The sequence below is a fragment of the Gymnoscopelus microlampas genome, assembly GCF_963454915.1.
Source record: "Gymnoscopelus microlampas genome assembly, chromosome: 2".
NCBI classification, from domain to species: Eukaryota; Metazoa; Chordata; class Actinopteri; order Myctophiformes; family Myctophidae; genus Gymnoscopelus; species Gymnoscopelus microlampas.
In genome coordinates, this window is record NC_139939.1 from 55,225,093 (window position 1) to 55,242,991 (window position 17,899).

Here is a 17,899-nt window from a genome sequence, read left to right on the forward strand (position 1 = left end):
CTGGATAAGGGAAATAATACTGTACTATGATGTTGACCTTTGAAATGTCACACTGACGATACATACAAGGAAATGTCCATGCGCAGTAAAATAGACAATTTCCAAAAGCTTTACAGTATATTCAGCAAAAATGGAGGTTACTGTACATTAGCATTATCATTTCCTCTCAAGGCCATAGAGCACCGAAGTCTGACGTAATTTACACATCCTTTGTTTGTACCTGGTTCGCGGTTTTCCACCCCCATTCTGAATCCCCATAGATGTATTTAATATCGCGTCAAATAAGAACTGTGTTCCAAAAATAAACAAATGACCCTGGCGGTTTGACTCTTATGGATATGAAGCATCAACTGACGGTGAGAAAACGATAATGTTACTTCCACCAAATTAGTTCAATTTTCGGCGGAAACAGACTGTATCAAATATAAGTGACTGACTATCATAAACTATACAGAACCTCCTCCCTGACAATATCGCGAAGAACCTGGGGATGAACGAGTGACGTCAGGACTTCTGTATTCTATTATAGGGCACAGCAGTGGCGTCCATTTTATTTTTTTTCCATAGAGATTTCCAAAAATATTTACATAAATTATTTTAAGGCCAGAATCAAGCCATCCAGGATCCTGGTGATTCATGACCATAAAACATTTGATTCTGTGACATTTATTTTTTGAAAACCACAAAACAAAGGGTTAGTATTAAATATAGTATATCATATCATTTGTAACTCTTTCACAAAATCAAATGTTTTATGTCATGAATCACCAGGATCCTGGATGTCTTGATTCTAGGCTTATAATTATTGATATAAATATATTTTTTGACATCTCTATGGGAAAGATGAATGGGGTCTGAAACGATGGAACCAGAAAATGTCTGCCAGTGCTATGTCCTATTATCACATCAACAACACTCATGTTTACTCTGCCATGCAGTGTGGTAAACATGCACCTTCTGTGCCTTATCCAAACCAGTGGTGTAAAGTAACTAAGTACATTTACTGTACTTAAAGAGTTCACCCAAAAAAATACTTATTTTCCATCAATTACACACCACATGAAGCCTTGATTTCATGGATTTATTTTTGTTTTTGTGGCATTCCTAAGACAATAATTTGATGACCGTGTGTATTTCCGGTAGGAGACACAAATAATCTACTTTGTGTCTCCTACCGGATAAATCAGCCGGTAGGAGACGGGAATCAAATTATTAGCTTAGGAATGCGACAAAAACAAAAAAGAATCCATGGATTCAAGGCTTCATAGGGTGTGCAATTGATAGAAAATAAGTCATTTTTGGGTGAACTCCTCCTTTAAGTACAGTTTTGAGGTCTTTTTTTTTACTTTACTGGAGTATATCCAGTTTTGTACTTCACCTAAAATGTGTTCTTAAGTATAGTACTTGAGTAAATGTACTTGGGTTACTTTTCACCACTGACTATACTCCAAACAGACCAGGCCTGTGATCTCTGGCGCCCCCTGGACCCCTGGGTGGGAAACACTGACTGGACGATGCCTCACTCAAACACATTGATGCCTTTATTCAGGGCCTCAGCTCAGAGAAATATACTGTAGCTTGTTCTGAATAAATTGAATATTTGCATTCTGTGTGAATGTAGCCTGAATGATGACACAATTTTGACACGATATTTATGGGCGATTTAATCACACGAAGAAAAGAAAAAACACCTGGTGTGTGTAAGGCCTTAGCAAGAGGACACTTCAGCAATATTAGTGCAGAGGTGGGAAAAGTACTCCATTTTTTAAACTTAAGTAAAAGTACCAATATTGCGATGTAGAAATACTCTGTTACAAGTAACAGTCAGAATTAAAAAATGTACTTGAGTAAAAGTACAAAAGTATTGGTATCAAAATATACTTAAAAGTACTGTTACGTCCCAGTCGGTGGTCTAGGGTGGAGGGACTATAACATACACCAAATTATAGAATTGAGATGGACAGAGGTTTAGGTGAACTGAAAGTTTGCGTATTAAAAAACTAAAAAGGTTACCAAAAATAATGAAATAAGCCATGTAACAATACAGGGAGGGTCTGGTGGTGCCAAAGGAAAGAATGCAATACAACTCACCATCTAAATAAAGTAAAGATCTCACCTATTCAAAGAGAAACAAAATCGTTCCTACTCTAACACAGGGGTCTTCAACGTCTTTCAGGCCAAGGACCCCCTAGCTGAGAGAGAGATGAAGCAGGGACCCCCTCTATATTGCATAACACTTTGTTTCAGATTAAACTTTTTTTGTTTACTTGGTCTGCTCTTTTTTCCCTCTACACGTACACCTTTTTGCCAAAAATAGCCGAGCTTGTAGATCGGCTATTTTTGGCTAAAGTTCTCCCTCGAAAAAGGGATGCTAGGGTTCGAGTGGTTAAGGTAAAAAATAAATATCATATCACACAAAGATTTGGCAGACCCCCTGTAGTAACTCTGAGGACCCCCTAGGGGTCCCGGACCCCCCTGTTGAAGACCCCTGCTCTAACAACAAACAGAAAATACAATGGGTGGCACTCACCTCTAGACTAGTGTAAATAAACAGGGAATTACCTACGTGCAGAAATGTACAGGGTACGCCAAAACTAAACTACCCTTGTCTGTAACGTTTGGTAGATTGAAGATGTTACAAAACTGAATTGGTTAGGAGTTGAACAAACAATGGACTGAATGGCAGCAAGATGGCTGCCACACACAGGTGATTTATATAGGGTGATTGGCTGGAGATGATTGGTGGCTTGATGAGTGGACGACCAACCGGTGGTGAGAGGCGGAGTCTAATGCTGAAGGATGGGACCTGGGAATGAATGATAGACAAGAGGGAAAAGGCAAGGGGAGGAACACAGCAAACACAGACAGAAGTGTATGCCTGATGATGGCAGTACACGTAACAGTACAAAAGTAAAAGTACTCATTATGCAGAATGTCCCATTTCACAAGTTTTCAAATGTATAAAAAAAATATTTTGAAAATAGCAGATCTACAAGCTCAAAACGTGCGACGCATTTTGAGCTTGTAGATCTGCTATTTTCAAATGTACAAAATGTACATAGGGCTGAAGTGGTTAATGTATGTTTTGTAATAATATTCTAAATCTACAAAGTAACTACTGTAGAAACTTAAGTTTTCAAATAATTGTAGTGGAGTAAAAGTACAATAGGCCTATTTGCCTCTGAGATGTAGTGGAGTAGAAGTAAAAGTATTGACAATTGGAAAAGTACCTAAAAATGTTACTTAGATATACTTTTACTCTATGAGACCAAGGTCTGAGTGTTTGTAGAATTGCTGGGAGGACTGTTGGCTTATAACAACCAGAATAGTTGTAGAGGAAATGGAACAATGCTAGTCAGTGTGCTGTATTTGCACATTTATTTGGAAAAGCCATTTCCTCTACAACTATTATGGTTATTACTGAAGCAACATGTCAGTTTACAGATGTACTGTAAACAAAACTAAATTACAAAGTTGTTTAGTTTAGTTTTTTGATGGGGGAGGGGGTATTCTGCACCATTTTAAAAGCAGTGTGGATGTATTATTTTCTTTTTATTATTCGTCTAAATAAAAAGAAAATATCACCTTTAACTGAAACAGTGAAAAACAAAGATAGAGAGAGAGAGAGAGAGAGAGAGAGAGAGAGAGAGAGAGAGAGAGAGAGAGAGAGAGAGAGAGAGAGAGAGAGAGAACTGTAGTATTTTCATGTAGTTGATACACAGTATGAATAATTAGTGAGATGGAGATGCATTGTATTCCTGCTGCTCCTCAACAGCCACTGTTAGGCACAGGTCTAATCTTCATGGCTATACTCTTTAGAGAGTAGCTATCCCCCTTCCAGTGGCGCCAACACACACTGTTTTCGCCAGGCTTATAACTCCCACCAATGGGTACATACAGGCCATTGGGGTTCACGTGATGACATTGGTTGAACCAGAATCCACCCAAACAATACTGAGCACAGTTGAGCCCGCCCCCCGTGCGTATCCTGGTCTTTGTCATAGGTGGAGAACTTCATGTTGTTGTGGTAAGACAAACTGTCCCCTAAAAAGAGGATGATAAAAGGAACACAGTTTGTATTGTGATGTTGATCCTTAGTTATGACCAAACCAGATTCAAAACTCAGCTTCAATTAGCTGCTCTAACATCTGCATGAGACCCCTGAAACATGACTCATATTCATTGGTATATGGTATTTGACATTTTAAACAGTTTGTCCTGGGTAAGGGGGCTGATGAAAGGACCAGGAGGATGATAGCTTGAGCTAATTGGTCAGCTGCATTACACTGTAATCACAGTGTAAGGCAGATTGATTGATTGATTAAAGGTTATAATAGGGTAAGTGATATTTTTTGGTTAAAAACAAAAGATTTTGTATTAGATGTTAAAGCACTATATTCTAGTATTCATTGATATAGTGTGTTTGTTCAGTAACAGGGGTCTCCCCGTCTCTCCAACCCATTAATAAACAGAAAATACATTTTCAGGTAGGTGACATTTCAGTCAACAGGAGAGAGTACCCATTTATCAGCTTCATTTTTATAGTGTTCCATTTCCAATTAGTTCAGCTCATTTCTTTGTGTCATCACCTCCAATTTCACTTGTTTAATCTGTATCCTGACTGAGTTCTCTATCCTGATTGGATAAAACTGGTATCCTGACCTGAAAATGCATTTTCTGTTTATTAAAGAGCTGGAGAGACATGGAGACTCCTGTTACTGAACAAACACTCTATAGCAATGATTACTATCAGAATATAGAGCTATTTAACACTTATTTTAACCAAAGAAAATCACTTACCCTACCTTTAACTCAAACAGTAACAATATTCATCTTACATTATTTAGCTTGTCAAATTCATTTCTGAATTGAATTCTGCAGAACGCTCCTGAGATGTTTAGGTTCCTCACCTGCTCCTCCGTCCACATAGCTGCCCAGATGGAGCTGGTAGCCAAGGTACTCAGGGTCGATGGAGAAGGAGGTGTATTGGGCGTAGACCTTCCCTCCCTCCCAGTCCTCCATGTCCACTCTCAGCTCACGCTTCTCTCTCATCGTCAGCCAGAAGATGTAATCTAGTCCTTATAGGAGACACACAGAGAGTCTGTTTCACTTCATGACAAGCACTTAGTATCAAGCATCTATCTATCATTCACTACAATACATTATACATGCTAGTGCAGCTCAACAGGCTTCATATAAGTGACTACAAAACTGATTGACAAGAAGATAAATGTTGAAATAACAAGTAAAAGAAAACAATACTAGAAATAATATTATATCCTTGTTTTATCCTTGTTCTTTTCTTTTTTTTTGGAGTTGGGACTCGTTTATTTGTGTTTTTGCAGCATTTCTCACTTTGCTTCTGTTTTCTGATTTGCACTGCTTTTGCTTTTGTACTCATAAACCCTATAGGGCATAGCAGTGGCAGCCATTTTCTGGTTCCACTTCAAAATAGTCAATGCATTTTTCCCTTTGAAATTTCCAAAAATATTTATATCAATTCATTTAAACCTAGAATCAAGCCATCCAGGGTCCTGGTGAATCATGACCATATTTTTTTTTCTTCTGTGATTTCTTTTTATTTCATATTTAATTATATCAAATCAAAGTTTATTTATTTTATCAATCAAATCAAAGTTTATTTATATAGCACATTTAAAAATGACCAGGTCAACCAAAGTGCTGTAGGCCTACAGGTAAAAGCAAAACAAAGCAAAAAACAAAAGGCAAAAGAAAACAAAGAAAAAATATAGCTGCAAGCAGCGATAATACGGGGCCAGGAGAGAGAAAGAGAAATGATAATTCCTTTAACAGGTCAGTTCATGAAAGTCCTTGCGGTCTTGTTTCCAATGAGGGCCTGTGAGCAATTAGGGGTTAAGAGTCTTGCTCAGGGACAAAATTCATTTCATCGACACATTTGTTGTCCTGGCCTGAAATCGTACCTGGGTCAACCAGAGCCTCTGGCTCCCTAGGCGGGCTCACTAACCACTCAGCTATGGCCGACCCTCAGAGAGAGAGAGAGAGAGAGAGAGAGAGAGAGAGAGCGAGCGAGAGAGCGAGAGAGCGAGAGAGAGAGAGAGAGAGAGAGAGAGAGAGAGAGAGAGAGGATTGAAGAGAGAGACATGGAAACGGAATAGATTGAAGATAGAAACGGAATAGATTGAAGAGACAGAGAGAGAGAGACATGGAAACGGAATATATTGAAGATAGAAACGGAATAGATTGAAGAGACAGAGAGAGCCATGGAAACGGAATAGATTGAGTGATGTTTTTTGCAATTCAACTTAAATGAGTCTGCATCAAGTGAGGCTTGAACCGGCAACCTTGCGATCGTGAGGCACTCTTAGGTAGCTGCAACACTACCTATAGTGCTATAGCTTGTCCAGGCTGATATTGTCTGTTGAGGATCACAAACTCTTGCCTTCTGTCATGACCCAAGCCCCTGTTTCACTAACACAAAGATCACTCGTTCACAAACCATTTACCAATGAAGAAATTGTACATCTCCTCAGAACCAAAACTAGTGAAAGTAGCCGATCTACAAGCTCACAAACCATTAAAAGTTGTCAGATTGTACATCGGCTATTTTCACAATGAAGTATGTTATACATTGAAAAAACATACTCTCATTGCTATCTGAAAAGTTGTGAGATTGTAGATAAGCTATTTTCACAATGAAGTATGTAAAAAACACTCAATTAAGTATTTCATGTTATCTTTAACAATTGCAAATGTATTCATTGATAGTCATGTTGTGTGAAATGCAACTTAGATGAAGTCTGCACCAAGTGAGGCTTGAACCTGTGACCTTGAGGTTGAGAGACACACACTTAAGTGGGACGCTATTGGACCAACAGACAAACCTCTGAAAAAAGAGATCACACTGATCATACAGTTTCACGCAAATAGCTGAAAAATCCTGGGTTTAAGTGTTTTTCAAACTGCTCAAGATTGCGGACAATCTAAGGGCGGTGCTTACTGGTCAAAGTGATAGATGTGTTCCTCATTAGTCAAGGCACATGTGTAAGCAGGTCTAATGGCTGTCGGCCAAACGAGGCAGGACTTTTGCCTGTTTAAAGTTTCAATTTTCAAAAAATTGCTATAGCGCCCCCGTTTGACCAATTGGAGTAAGATTGGTTTCAGTGATATTTGGAATGGCCCTTTACATTTCTGCAAAGTTTCAAAGAATGGTAAGTCTGCATGTATGTGTTAGGGGCAGATGAATAATTGTCATAAAACTGCAATATTCATTGGCTCATTAAAGCTTCATTTTTTCACTTATGGAAAATATTTTGCAAAAGTTTTTTGGCATAGGTCCAAAGTTCATGTGTAAAAAGTTTCGTGCAGATTACTCAAAAATCCCAGGAGGAGATAGGTTTTAACTGTTTTTCATATAATTCAAAATGGTGGGAGATCTAAAGGTCAGAGGTCAAAAGTCAGAGTGTGAAAGTTGTTCAGCATGAGGGGACGCATGTGTGCATCGAAGTTTCATGGCTGTAGGTGAAACAGGGCATGAGTTGTACCTGTTCAAAGTTGGCATTTTTCAATTGAGTGCTATAGCGCCACCTTTTGACGAAAGATTATGAGAATTATTTCTTGATCGTTTTTCATGACCATCTATCATATGGCCGAGTTTCATAAAAAGCGACTGCATGGTTCAGCCAGAACTGCCAAAAGTGGCAGAAGAAGAAGAAATGGAATAATGCGAATAACAATACGGGTCCATGCTGGAAGCCTGGCCCCGTAAAAAAACAGGAGGCAAACAATGCAAAGTAAGCCGACAATAGTGAACAATGAGTAGGCACAGGCAAACAACATTAGCACCAATAGAGGGAGCAGGGAGGTAAGGCTGCTTTAGTTGTTGCTGAATGCCAAGGAGAAAAAATGAGTCTTTAGTAAAGATTTGAAAATAGCTAATGACTGGGCTGCTTTGATGCGTAGAGGTAAGTCATTCCAGAGCCTGGGGGCAGCCACGGCAAAGGCCCGGTCACCCCTGGTAACTTTAGTGGGTGCAGTTGACACTTCCAGCAGCAGCTGGTCAGCCGATCTCAGGGCTGTGGAAGGGGAATGGTTGGAAACGAGATCTGCGAGGGACGGGCCGGGGAGCCAACCCATTTCGGATTTTAAAAACAAACATTAAAATCTTAAAATCAATGCGGAAGCGGACAGGGAGCCAGTGGAGAGAGGCCAAAACTGGTGTAATGTGGTCCCGCTTTTTTGTCCCAGTAAGGAGACGGGCAGCGGCATTCTGGATCAACTGCCTAAGAAGTGATAGATCAATACCGACATATAATGAGTTGCATTAATCCAATCTGGAGGAAATGAATGCGTGTATCACCCTCTCAAGGTCATTATGGGAGAGGTATGGTCTGATCTTAGCCAGTAATCTGAGATGGAAGAAGCTAGTCTTAACGACGGAGCTGACTTGTTTGTCCATTTTAAATGCTGAGTCAAAAATGACTCCAAGGTTTTTAACGGAGGAGTGTATATGGGAGCTGAGGGGACCTAATATGTCAGGGGGTGGTGTGGGAGAATCGAGGCCGAAGAGGATAATTTCTGTCTTATTGTTGAGGTTGAGAAAGTTAGAGCCCATCCAAGATTTGATATCTGCCAGGCAGTCCTGAAGTAGCTGTAAGGGGTTGTGGTCTGGATTATTGACAATTGGCTTTAGAGGTAAGTAAATTTGGATATCATCGGCAAAACAGTGAAATGATATATTATGTTTAGAAATAATTTCCCCTAGGGGCAGTATGTACAGTAAAAATAGGATGGGGCCCAGGATAGAACCTTGGGGGACTCCACAGGTGAGGGGGGCCGTGGTAGATGAGAATTCCCCAAGTTTTACTGAGAAACTCCTGTCAGTCAGGTAGGATTCAAACCATTTTAAGGCAGTACCAGTGATACCTACGGTGTGTTCAAGGCGTGACAATAAAATGGCATGGTCCACCGTGTCGAACGCAGCCGAACGCAGTCAAGTAAAACCAGGACCGCTGGGCTACCGGAGTCCACAGTTAAAATGAGATCATTAAAAACTCTTAAAAGTGCCGTTTCGGTGCTGTGGCCTGATTTAAAACCGGATTGAAACTTTTCGTGGATGCCGTGAGTGGATAAAAACAATTGCAACTGTGCGTAGACTGACTTTTCGAGGACCTTAGACAGGAATGGGAGCTGGAAAATGGGCCTGAAGTTCGATAAAACTGAGGGGTCAAGATTTTTCTTTTTAATCAGAGGCTGCACCACAGCCTGCTTGAAGGCAGATGGGACGCACCCTGTAATGAGGCATTTATTGATGACTGCTAAAATAGAAGGGCCGACTGAGCTAAAAACATCTTTAAGAAGGCGGGAGGGAATGCTGTCAAACGGACAATTTGTGGGTCGCAGGTGACTGACTATGTCTGTCAGTGCAGGGAGGGATATGGGATCAAACTGGTCCAGAGTTCCATGACGTAGGGTATATCATATATTGTATATATGATACAATATTTAATAAATACCCTTTGTTTTGCCGTTTTCAATTTTTTTTTTCACAGAATCAAACGTTTTATGGTCATGATTCACCAGGACCCTGGATGGCTTGATTCTAGGCTTAAAATAATTGATATAAATATTTTTGGAAATGTCAATGGGAAAAATGCATTGACTATTTTGAAGTGGAACAAGAAAATGGCCGCCACTGCTATGCCCTATAGCAACTCACCTAGCCAATACTCTCCATTTGCATTCCCAAAGCCATTCTTGTAGTGGTCCCAGGGTCTGTTGAAGTTCTCAGTTCCATCCATCCTCCTCTGGATGACCTGAGATAGAGAGTGAGGGGCTGTGTGACTTGTCTTTGGAAAAGAATGGAGTTCAATGACTTCCAGATATAAGCTATAACTGGTGTTAGCTACATGGAGCATACATTTTTCAGCTCTGGGCTTTTTGTTAAATTGGTAAATTTATAAAATCAATTAGGCTACTGCTGCCCCAAAGGGCTTTAGAGACTCACATTTGACAAAATAAAACACTCCTGTCCTTAGACCCTCAATCGGGCAAGTACAACTCGTGACAAGAACAGAAAAGGAAGAATCCTTGGGAAGGATTACAACAATTATATATACAATACTATAAATAGTTTATTTGATCCTACTCAAATCAATTATCCTGATCCTTTCCTTTAGGTTTGACTGATAGCGTGCACATATACTATACATATACTGTAGGTCTGTTTAGACCTGTGTGGTGTGTCAGGTGACGTGTCGTATATGGCCTAAAAGCTGAGTGTTACTGTGGACGACTGGAACACTTATGATCAGTGGACCCCCAACTAGGATTGCCACCTTTCAGAAATTGAAATAAGGGAAATGTGTTGGTTGAGCCAGACATCCATACCCCTGAAATGCATAGAAATCTATGAAATGATAATTTAAAAAATAATAATCGATGAAATCTATAAAAACAAAAGTTTGGGAGCCAGCCCCCCACACCCCTAAAATACAGAGAAATCTATTTATTTTGGAACAGTTATAACTATAACACACAATAATACAAACACTACAGGTCTTACACCTGCATTACACTTAATGTACCATACAAGTCCTATTAATACCATAATCACAAGGAAATGCAATGCTTCAGCCATACACCACACATGTATTGTGAAGCCTATGTATGTTTTGCAGTTTGAAATTGGCAATTGTTTCCAAAATGTGAAAAAGTAAATGAAATAATAATGCTTTGGAAAATGGTATGACATAATGTAATGTAATAGTATGCATGATTTGAACCTGCAAAATTCACCCTTCAACTAATTGTTTATGCCATAATGACATCCACAAGTTTTATGGTCATGAAAATGGTTGAAATAAGACCTTCAATGTCAAGTGATCAAGCATGTTCTTTTGCACTATAATAGAAAATGTTCAGTATATAAATAAAGTGTGATCTTTCTAAATTACAAGTATACTCACGGTCCAGCCACCTCCATCAGTGTCCATGTCACAGTAGACATGCAGGGGGCTGGTGGGACCTCCAGGGAAGATGGTGTACACCCCACTGGGACTGGTTTTGTCACGCTGGTGGATGTCATCACAGTCAGTGGGCAGGTAGAACTGGGAGTGGACACACACTACTGGAACCAGTAGAGCTAACAGTACAGCTGCCTGAGAGAGAGAGAGAGAGAGAGAGATAGGTGACAGTAAGATCTCTAAGACAACCCATTACAGTAGCTGCTTTACAGTAGAATAGATCCACTCTGGAGAGGAGTTTGTTCAAACCGTGTGTGTGTGTGTGTGTGTGTGTGTGTGTGTGTGTGTGTGTGTGTGTGTGTGTGTGTGTGTGTGTGTGTGTGTGTGTGTGTGTGTGTGTGTGTGTGTGTGTGTGTGTGTGTGTGTGTGTGTGTGTAGGCATAATGAAATAAACACCAGCAAATGTATTACAATCAAATTATGGAGAAAATAAAAGCAGGCACATATTCACTTGCTGTCGTAATACTTTTACTTGTGTGCAGTGGTGGAAAAAGTACTCACATTTTTTTACTTAAGTAATAGTATCATTACTGCAAAGTAGAAATACTCTGTTACAACGAAAATTCCAGAATTGAAACTTTACTTGAGTAAAAGTACAAAAGCATTGGTATCAAAATATACTTAACGTACAAAAGTAAAAGTACTCATTATGCAGAATGTCCCATTTCACAAGTTTTCAAATGTATAAATTGTATATAAATCATTTGAAAATAGCCGATCTACAAGCTCACAATGCCATTGTGAGCTTATAGATACTTAAGATACTTATCTTGTAGATATAGTACTTAATTACATTACACCACTGGTTGTGTGTATGTGCAATTGTGCATGTATTGAGAAGGAAACTCAGTAATCAAGTCATTTGTAATCTTTGTAACATTTCAAAAGTAATCTTCCAAACCCTGGATGTTTTATTGTGAAAGTCATTCAGATAAAATACCGTTCTCTCTCTCTTTAGGCAATAAAACTTTATTTCCCCCAAACCTGTTGCCAACATGTGTCCACAAGTGAGACTTGTGACTTTCTGAAGTTCAAATGACAAAAATCACCTTTACAATGGTATAGAACAGAAGGAGCTTAAACCCTTAAAACCTGGAACGTATCTGTGTCATTTCTTGATTTGAGCTAAAAAGCATTATTTTACACTTTGGCTATTCAAAAATAGCAGATCTAAGAGCTTGTAGATCTGCTATTTTTGATTTATTTTTGAAAATGTGTGCAAATCTTTGAATATATATATTCTTTTAAAGCGAACATTCTTAACTCAAATCTTTGCTTCTGGGGGGTCCCTGGAACAAAATATTTAGAGTTGGGGATCCGCAGGCCAAATACATATAATTTTGGGGGTCCTTCACATGAAAACGTTTGAGCACCACTGATATAGAAACAGTTTTTTTCAAAAAACTGTTAGGATTTAGAAGACATTTTTGTAGAATGGGCCTCAGGTCTTAATGGGTTAAACCCTTACCTGCATCTTGGAAAGGAAGTGGAGATTGTATTGATGACTGAGTTTCTTCGACTGCTTTTATACCTGATCATGCCAGACCAACCGGAATGAACTGCTGTGTGTGTGTGTGTGTGTGTGTGTGTGTGTGTGTGTGTGTGTGTGTGTGTGTGTGTGTGTGTGTGTGTGTGTGTGTGTGTGTGTGTGTGTGTGTGTGTGTGTGTGTGTGTGTGTGTGTGTGTGCGCGCGCGGAGTCAGGACCTGACAAAGATGTAATCCACGTGGAAATGTAATTTGTACTTTGCACCTTAATAAAAAGGCAGTAAATGTATCAGAGTTGCTCCACTGCCTCCTTCTTACCTCTCTACTGTAAATATGTCTTTCATTACTGGATAAAGGAAATACTACTGTAAATGTTGACCCAGTGGATGAAAGACAGTTTTGATGATTAAAATGTTGGACTATGCTCTAAACAGACCAGGCCTGTGATCTTTGGTGCCCCCTTAAGGAGGGCCTGGACCCCTGGGTGGGAAACACTGACTGAATGGATGATGATGCCTCACTCAACACATTGATGCCTTTATTCGTGGTCCCTCACAAAAATCTATGTCATATCTGCATTCTGTGTGAATGTAGCCTCTATACTGTATGTACTCATGATGACACAACAAAAACACATGCATCCTTTTAAAACCACTGTGGATGTATTCTTTTCTTTGTATTATTTGTCTAAATAGAATTTAAAAAAGTGATCAATACCACCTTTTACTGAAACAGTGAAAAACAAAGAGAGAGATAATGTGTTAACAAACTTATTCGTTTTATTCATTGTTGTTGATACAGTATGAATAATTAGTGAGATGGAGATGCATTGTATTCCTGCTGCTCCTCAACAGCCACTGTTAGGCACAGGTCTGATCTTCATGGCTATACTCTTTAGAGGGTAGCTAGTCCCCTTCCAGCCGCCCCAACACACACTGTTTTCGCCAGGCTTATAACTCCCACCAATGGGTACATACAGGCCATTGGGGTTCACCTGATGACAGGCGTAGAACCAGAATCCACCCAAAGCATGCTGAGCACAGTTGAGTGCCGTGTTCGTGTGCGTATCCTGGTCTTTGTCATAGGTGGTGAACTTCATGTTGTTGTGCCCAGCCAAACTGTCCCCTAAAAAGAGGATGATAAAAGGAACACAGTTTGTATTGTGATGTTGATCTTTAGTTATGACTGATAGATTGCTTTATCATTTTACAAACACCTTAGGCTCAGATCACACATTGGAATAAGATAGACACAGACACAGCGGAGATCTCCTTCACTTTTTACTTGCCGCAAGGAGTAAATGTACAGCTTGACCTGAATCATTTCTGAAGTACAAATACTTTACATTGATATATATACAGCAACATGAGAAGGAGAGACAGTTAAGCAGGAGGCAGGGCTTAGGAAGTACTCAAAAGTATTAGACTACTATGAGTACTCAGTACTTGAAGTTAGCAGGCAGAGCAGAGAAGGAGAGACACAGCAATCTCTGCTGGACTTAGAGATAAGGAAACTATGTAAACATCTGTAGCTTACAGGAGCTTTGCAACAATAACAAACCATCCAATATTGGCCCTTTAGCTCTCTCCTCCTCTCAGCACAAGCACAATAGAAATGAACATTTATGCATTAATTATATGAACACTTTCAAATATGAACAGACTTATAGTCACACATTATATAAAACTGAGAATCGGACCTTTCAATGACCAAACCAGATTCAAAACTCAGCTTGGTTGGTATATGGTATTTGACATTTTAAACAGTTTGTCCTGGGTGAGGGGGCTGATAAAAGGACCAGGAGGATGATAAGCTTGAGGTAATTGGTCAGCTGCATTACACTGTAATCACAGTGTAAGGCAGATTGATTGATTGATTAATTCAAGCCATATCAATTTTCATCTTACATTGTTTAGCTAGTCAAATGTGTAATTTGAATACCTGGGTTAATAGAGATGGATTGCTTTGATGTTTAGCAGTGGTGGAAAAAGTACTCAGATATTTTACTTAAGTAAAAGTAGCAATACCACAATATAAAAATACTCTGTTACAATAAAAAGGCCTGTGTTCAAAATGTTACTTGAGTTAAAGTACAACGTGTCGCGATGCGACGCGTTGTGAGCTTGTAGATCGGCTATTTCCAAATAAACTATGTATAAAATAGGGCTAAAGTGGTTAATGTATGTTTTATAATATAATAATTTATATCTGCAAAGTAGCTAGTAACTAAAGCTGCCAAATAATTGTAGTGGAGTAAAAGTACAATATTTGCCTCGGAGATGTAGTGGAGCAGAAGTAAAAGTACAGAAAATTGGAAATACTCCAGTAAAGAAAAAAAAAGACCTCCAAATGGTACTTAAGTACAGTACTTGAATAAATGTACTTAGTTACTTTACACCACTGATGTTCAGTGATTTTTCCTCATTTCTGAATTGAATTCTGCAGAACCCTCCTGAGATGTTTAGGTTCCTCACCTGCTCCTCCGTCCACATAGCTGCCCAGATGGAGCTGGTAGCCAAGGTACTCAGGGTCGATGGAGAAGGAGGTGTATTGGGCGTAGACCGTCCCTCCCTCCCAGTCCTCCATGTCCACTCTCAGCTCACGCTTCTCTCTCATCGTCAGCCAGAAGATGTAATCTAGTCCTTATAGGAGACACACAGAGAGTCTGTTTCACTTCATGACAAGCACTTAGTATCAAGCATCTATCTATCATTCACTACAATACATTATACATGCTAGTGCAGCTCAACAGGCTTCATATAAGTGACTACAAAACTGATTGACAAGAAACTAAATGTTGAAATAATAAATAAAAGAAAACAATACTAGAAATAATATTATATCCTTGTTTTATCCTTGTTCTTTTCTTTTTTTTATTGAGTTGGGACTCGTTTATTTGTGTTTTTGAAGCATTTCTCACTTTGCTTCTGTTTTCTGATTTGCACTGCTTTTGCTTTTGTTCTCATAAACACTATAGCAACTCACCTAGCCAATACTCTCCAGCTACATTCCCGAAGCCTTTCTTGTAGTGGTCCCAGGGTCTGTTGAAGTTCTCAGTTCCATCCATCCTCCTCTGGATGACCTGAGATAGAGAGTGAGGGGCTGTGTGACTTGTCTTTGGAAAAGAATGGAGTTCAATGACTTCCAGATATAAGCTATAACTGGTGTTAGCTACATGGAGCATACATTTTTCAGCTCTGGGCTTTTTGTTAAATTGGTAAATTTATCAAATAAGATCAGTGGACCCCCAACTAGGGTTGCCACCTTTCATAAATTGAAATAAGGGAAATGTGTTGGTTGAGCCAGCCCCCCATACCCCTGAAATGCATAGAAATCTATGAAAGCTATGAAATAATAATAAAAAATAAAAAAAAATCTATGAAATCTATAAAAACTAAATTTGGGGAGCGAGCCCCCCACACCCCTAAAATACATATAAATGCATTTTGGAACAGTTATAACTATAACACACAATAATACAAACACTACAGGTCTTACACCTCCTATTAATAATCACAAGGAAATGCAATGCTTCAGCCATTAATACACCACACATGTATTGTGAAGCCTATGTATGTTTTGTAGTTTGAAATTGGCAATTGTTTCCAAAATGTGAAAAATTAAATTAAATGATAATGCTTTGGAAAATTGTATGACATAATGTAATGTAATAGTATGTATGATTTGAACCTGCAAAATTCACCCTTCAACTAATTGTTTATGCCATAATGACATCCACAAGTTTTATGGTAATGGTTCAAAATGGTCGAAATAAGGCCTTCAATGTCAAATGATCAAGCATGTTCTTTTGCACTATAATATAAAATGTTCAGTATATAAATAAAGTGTGATTACATTACATTATTACATTACATTATTACATTACAGTCATTTAGCAGACGCTTTTATCCAAAGCGACTTACAATAAGTGCATTCAACATAGGTAGGGAACGAAACTACTAATCACCAGAGGTCTTAAGAGCATTTCCTGTAAAAGCAAGCAACCAAGAGTATACCTAGCGCTAAGGTAAAAGTGCAATATATCAGCTATCTACTTTCATAAACACATGAGATAAAATAGCCAAATCAAATGAGCACGAGCTAATAGATCCAATACAACAATACAACAATAGTTCCTACAACTAGTTAACAACAAGTAGGCCAGGCAAAGAGGAAGGGTAGTGTTTCCTGAAGAGGTGGGTTTTCAGCCTGCGGCGAAAGATGGGCAGTGACTCTGCTGTCCTGACATCAGTGGGAAGTTCATTCCACCACTGTGTGATCTTTCTAAATTACAAGTATAGCTACTCACGGTCCAGCCACCTCCATCAGTGTCCATGTCACAGTAGACATGCAGGGGGCTGGTGGGACCTCCAGGGAAGATGGTGTACACCCCACTGGGACTGGTTTTGTCACGCTGGTGGATGTCATCACAGTCAGTGGGCAGGTAGAACTGGGAGTGGACACACACTACTGGAACCAATAGAGCTAGCAGTACGCTGCCTGAGAGAGAGAGAGACAGACAGACAGACAGACAGACAGACAGACAGAGAGAGGTGAGCCAAGAAAGGTGACAGTAAGATCCAAGACAACCCATTACAGTAGCTGTGTTACAGTAGAATAGATCCACTCTGGAGAGGAGTTTGTTCAAACTGTGTGTGTGTGTGTGTGTGTGTGTGTGTGTGTGTGTGTGTGTGTGTGTGTGTGTGTGTGTGTGTGTGTGTGTGTGTGTGTGTGTGTGTGTGTGTGTGTGTAGGCATAATGAAATAAACACCAGCAAATGTATTACAATCATCAAATTATGGAGAAAATAAAAGCAGGCACATATTCACTTGCTGTCGTAATACTTTTACTTGTGTGCAGTGGTGGAAAAAGTACTCACATTTTTTTACTTAAGTAATAGTATCATTACTGCAATGTAGAAATACTCTGTTACAAGGAAAAGTCCAGAATTGAAACTTTACTTGAGTAAATGTACAAAAGTATTGGTATCAAAATATACTTAAAGTACAAAAGTAAAAGTACTCATTATGCAGAATGTCCCATTTCACAAGTTTTCAAATGTATAAATTGTATATAAATGATTTGAAAATAGCCGATCTACAAGCTCACAATGCCATTGTGAGCTTGTAGATACTTAGGATACATAGCTTGTAGATAATACTTAGTTACATTACACCACTGCTTGTGTGTATGTGCCAATTGTGCATGTATTGAGAAGGAAACTCAGTAATCAGTCATTTGTAATCTTTGTAACATTTCAAAAGTAATCTTCCAAACCCTGGATGTTTTATTGTGAAAGTCATTCAGATAAAATACCGTTCTCTCTCTCTTTAGGCAATAAAACCTTATTTCCCCCAAACCTGTAGCCAACATGTGTCCACAAGTGAGACTTGTGACTTTCTGAAGTTCT

General features: G+C 39.1%; 1 protein-coding gene and 1 pseudogene across 2 annotated transcripts; both read right to left on the reverse strand.

Annotated features, from left to right (window-relative positions):
- Positions 1-3,768: 3,768 nt before the first annotated feature.
- Positions 3,769-12,477, reverse strand: LOC311055849 (microfibril-associated glycoprotein 4-like; annotated as a pseudogene). Its single transcript has 5 exons — positions 12,472-12,477; positions 10,947-11,138; positions 9,698-9,794; positions 4,911-5,078; positions 3,769-4,044 (listed from the first exon to the last, which is right to left on the reverse strand). The product of its transcript is annotated as a microfibril-associated glycoprotein 4-like (transcript).
- Positions 12,478-13,336: 859 nt separating this feature from the next.
- On the reverse strand, positions 13,337-17,862 carry LOC311055860 (microfibril-associated glycoprotein 4-like; the record flags this gene model as incomplete). Its single annotated transcript, XM_084072129.1, has 5 exons — positions 13,337-13,614; positions 14,964-15,131; positions 15,475-15,571; positions 16,799-16,989; positions 17,850-17,862. 5 exons carry the CDS (start codon positions 17,860-17,862, stop codon positions 13,337-13,339), a joined length of 747 nt encoding a protein of 248 aa, XP_083928255.1.
- Positions 17,863-17,899: the final 37 nt, after the last annotated feature.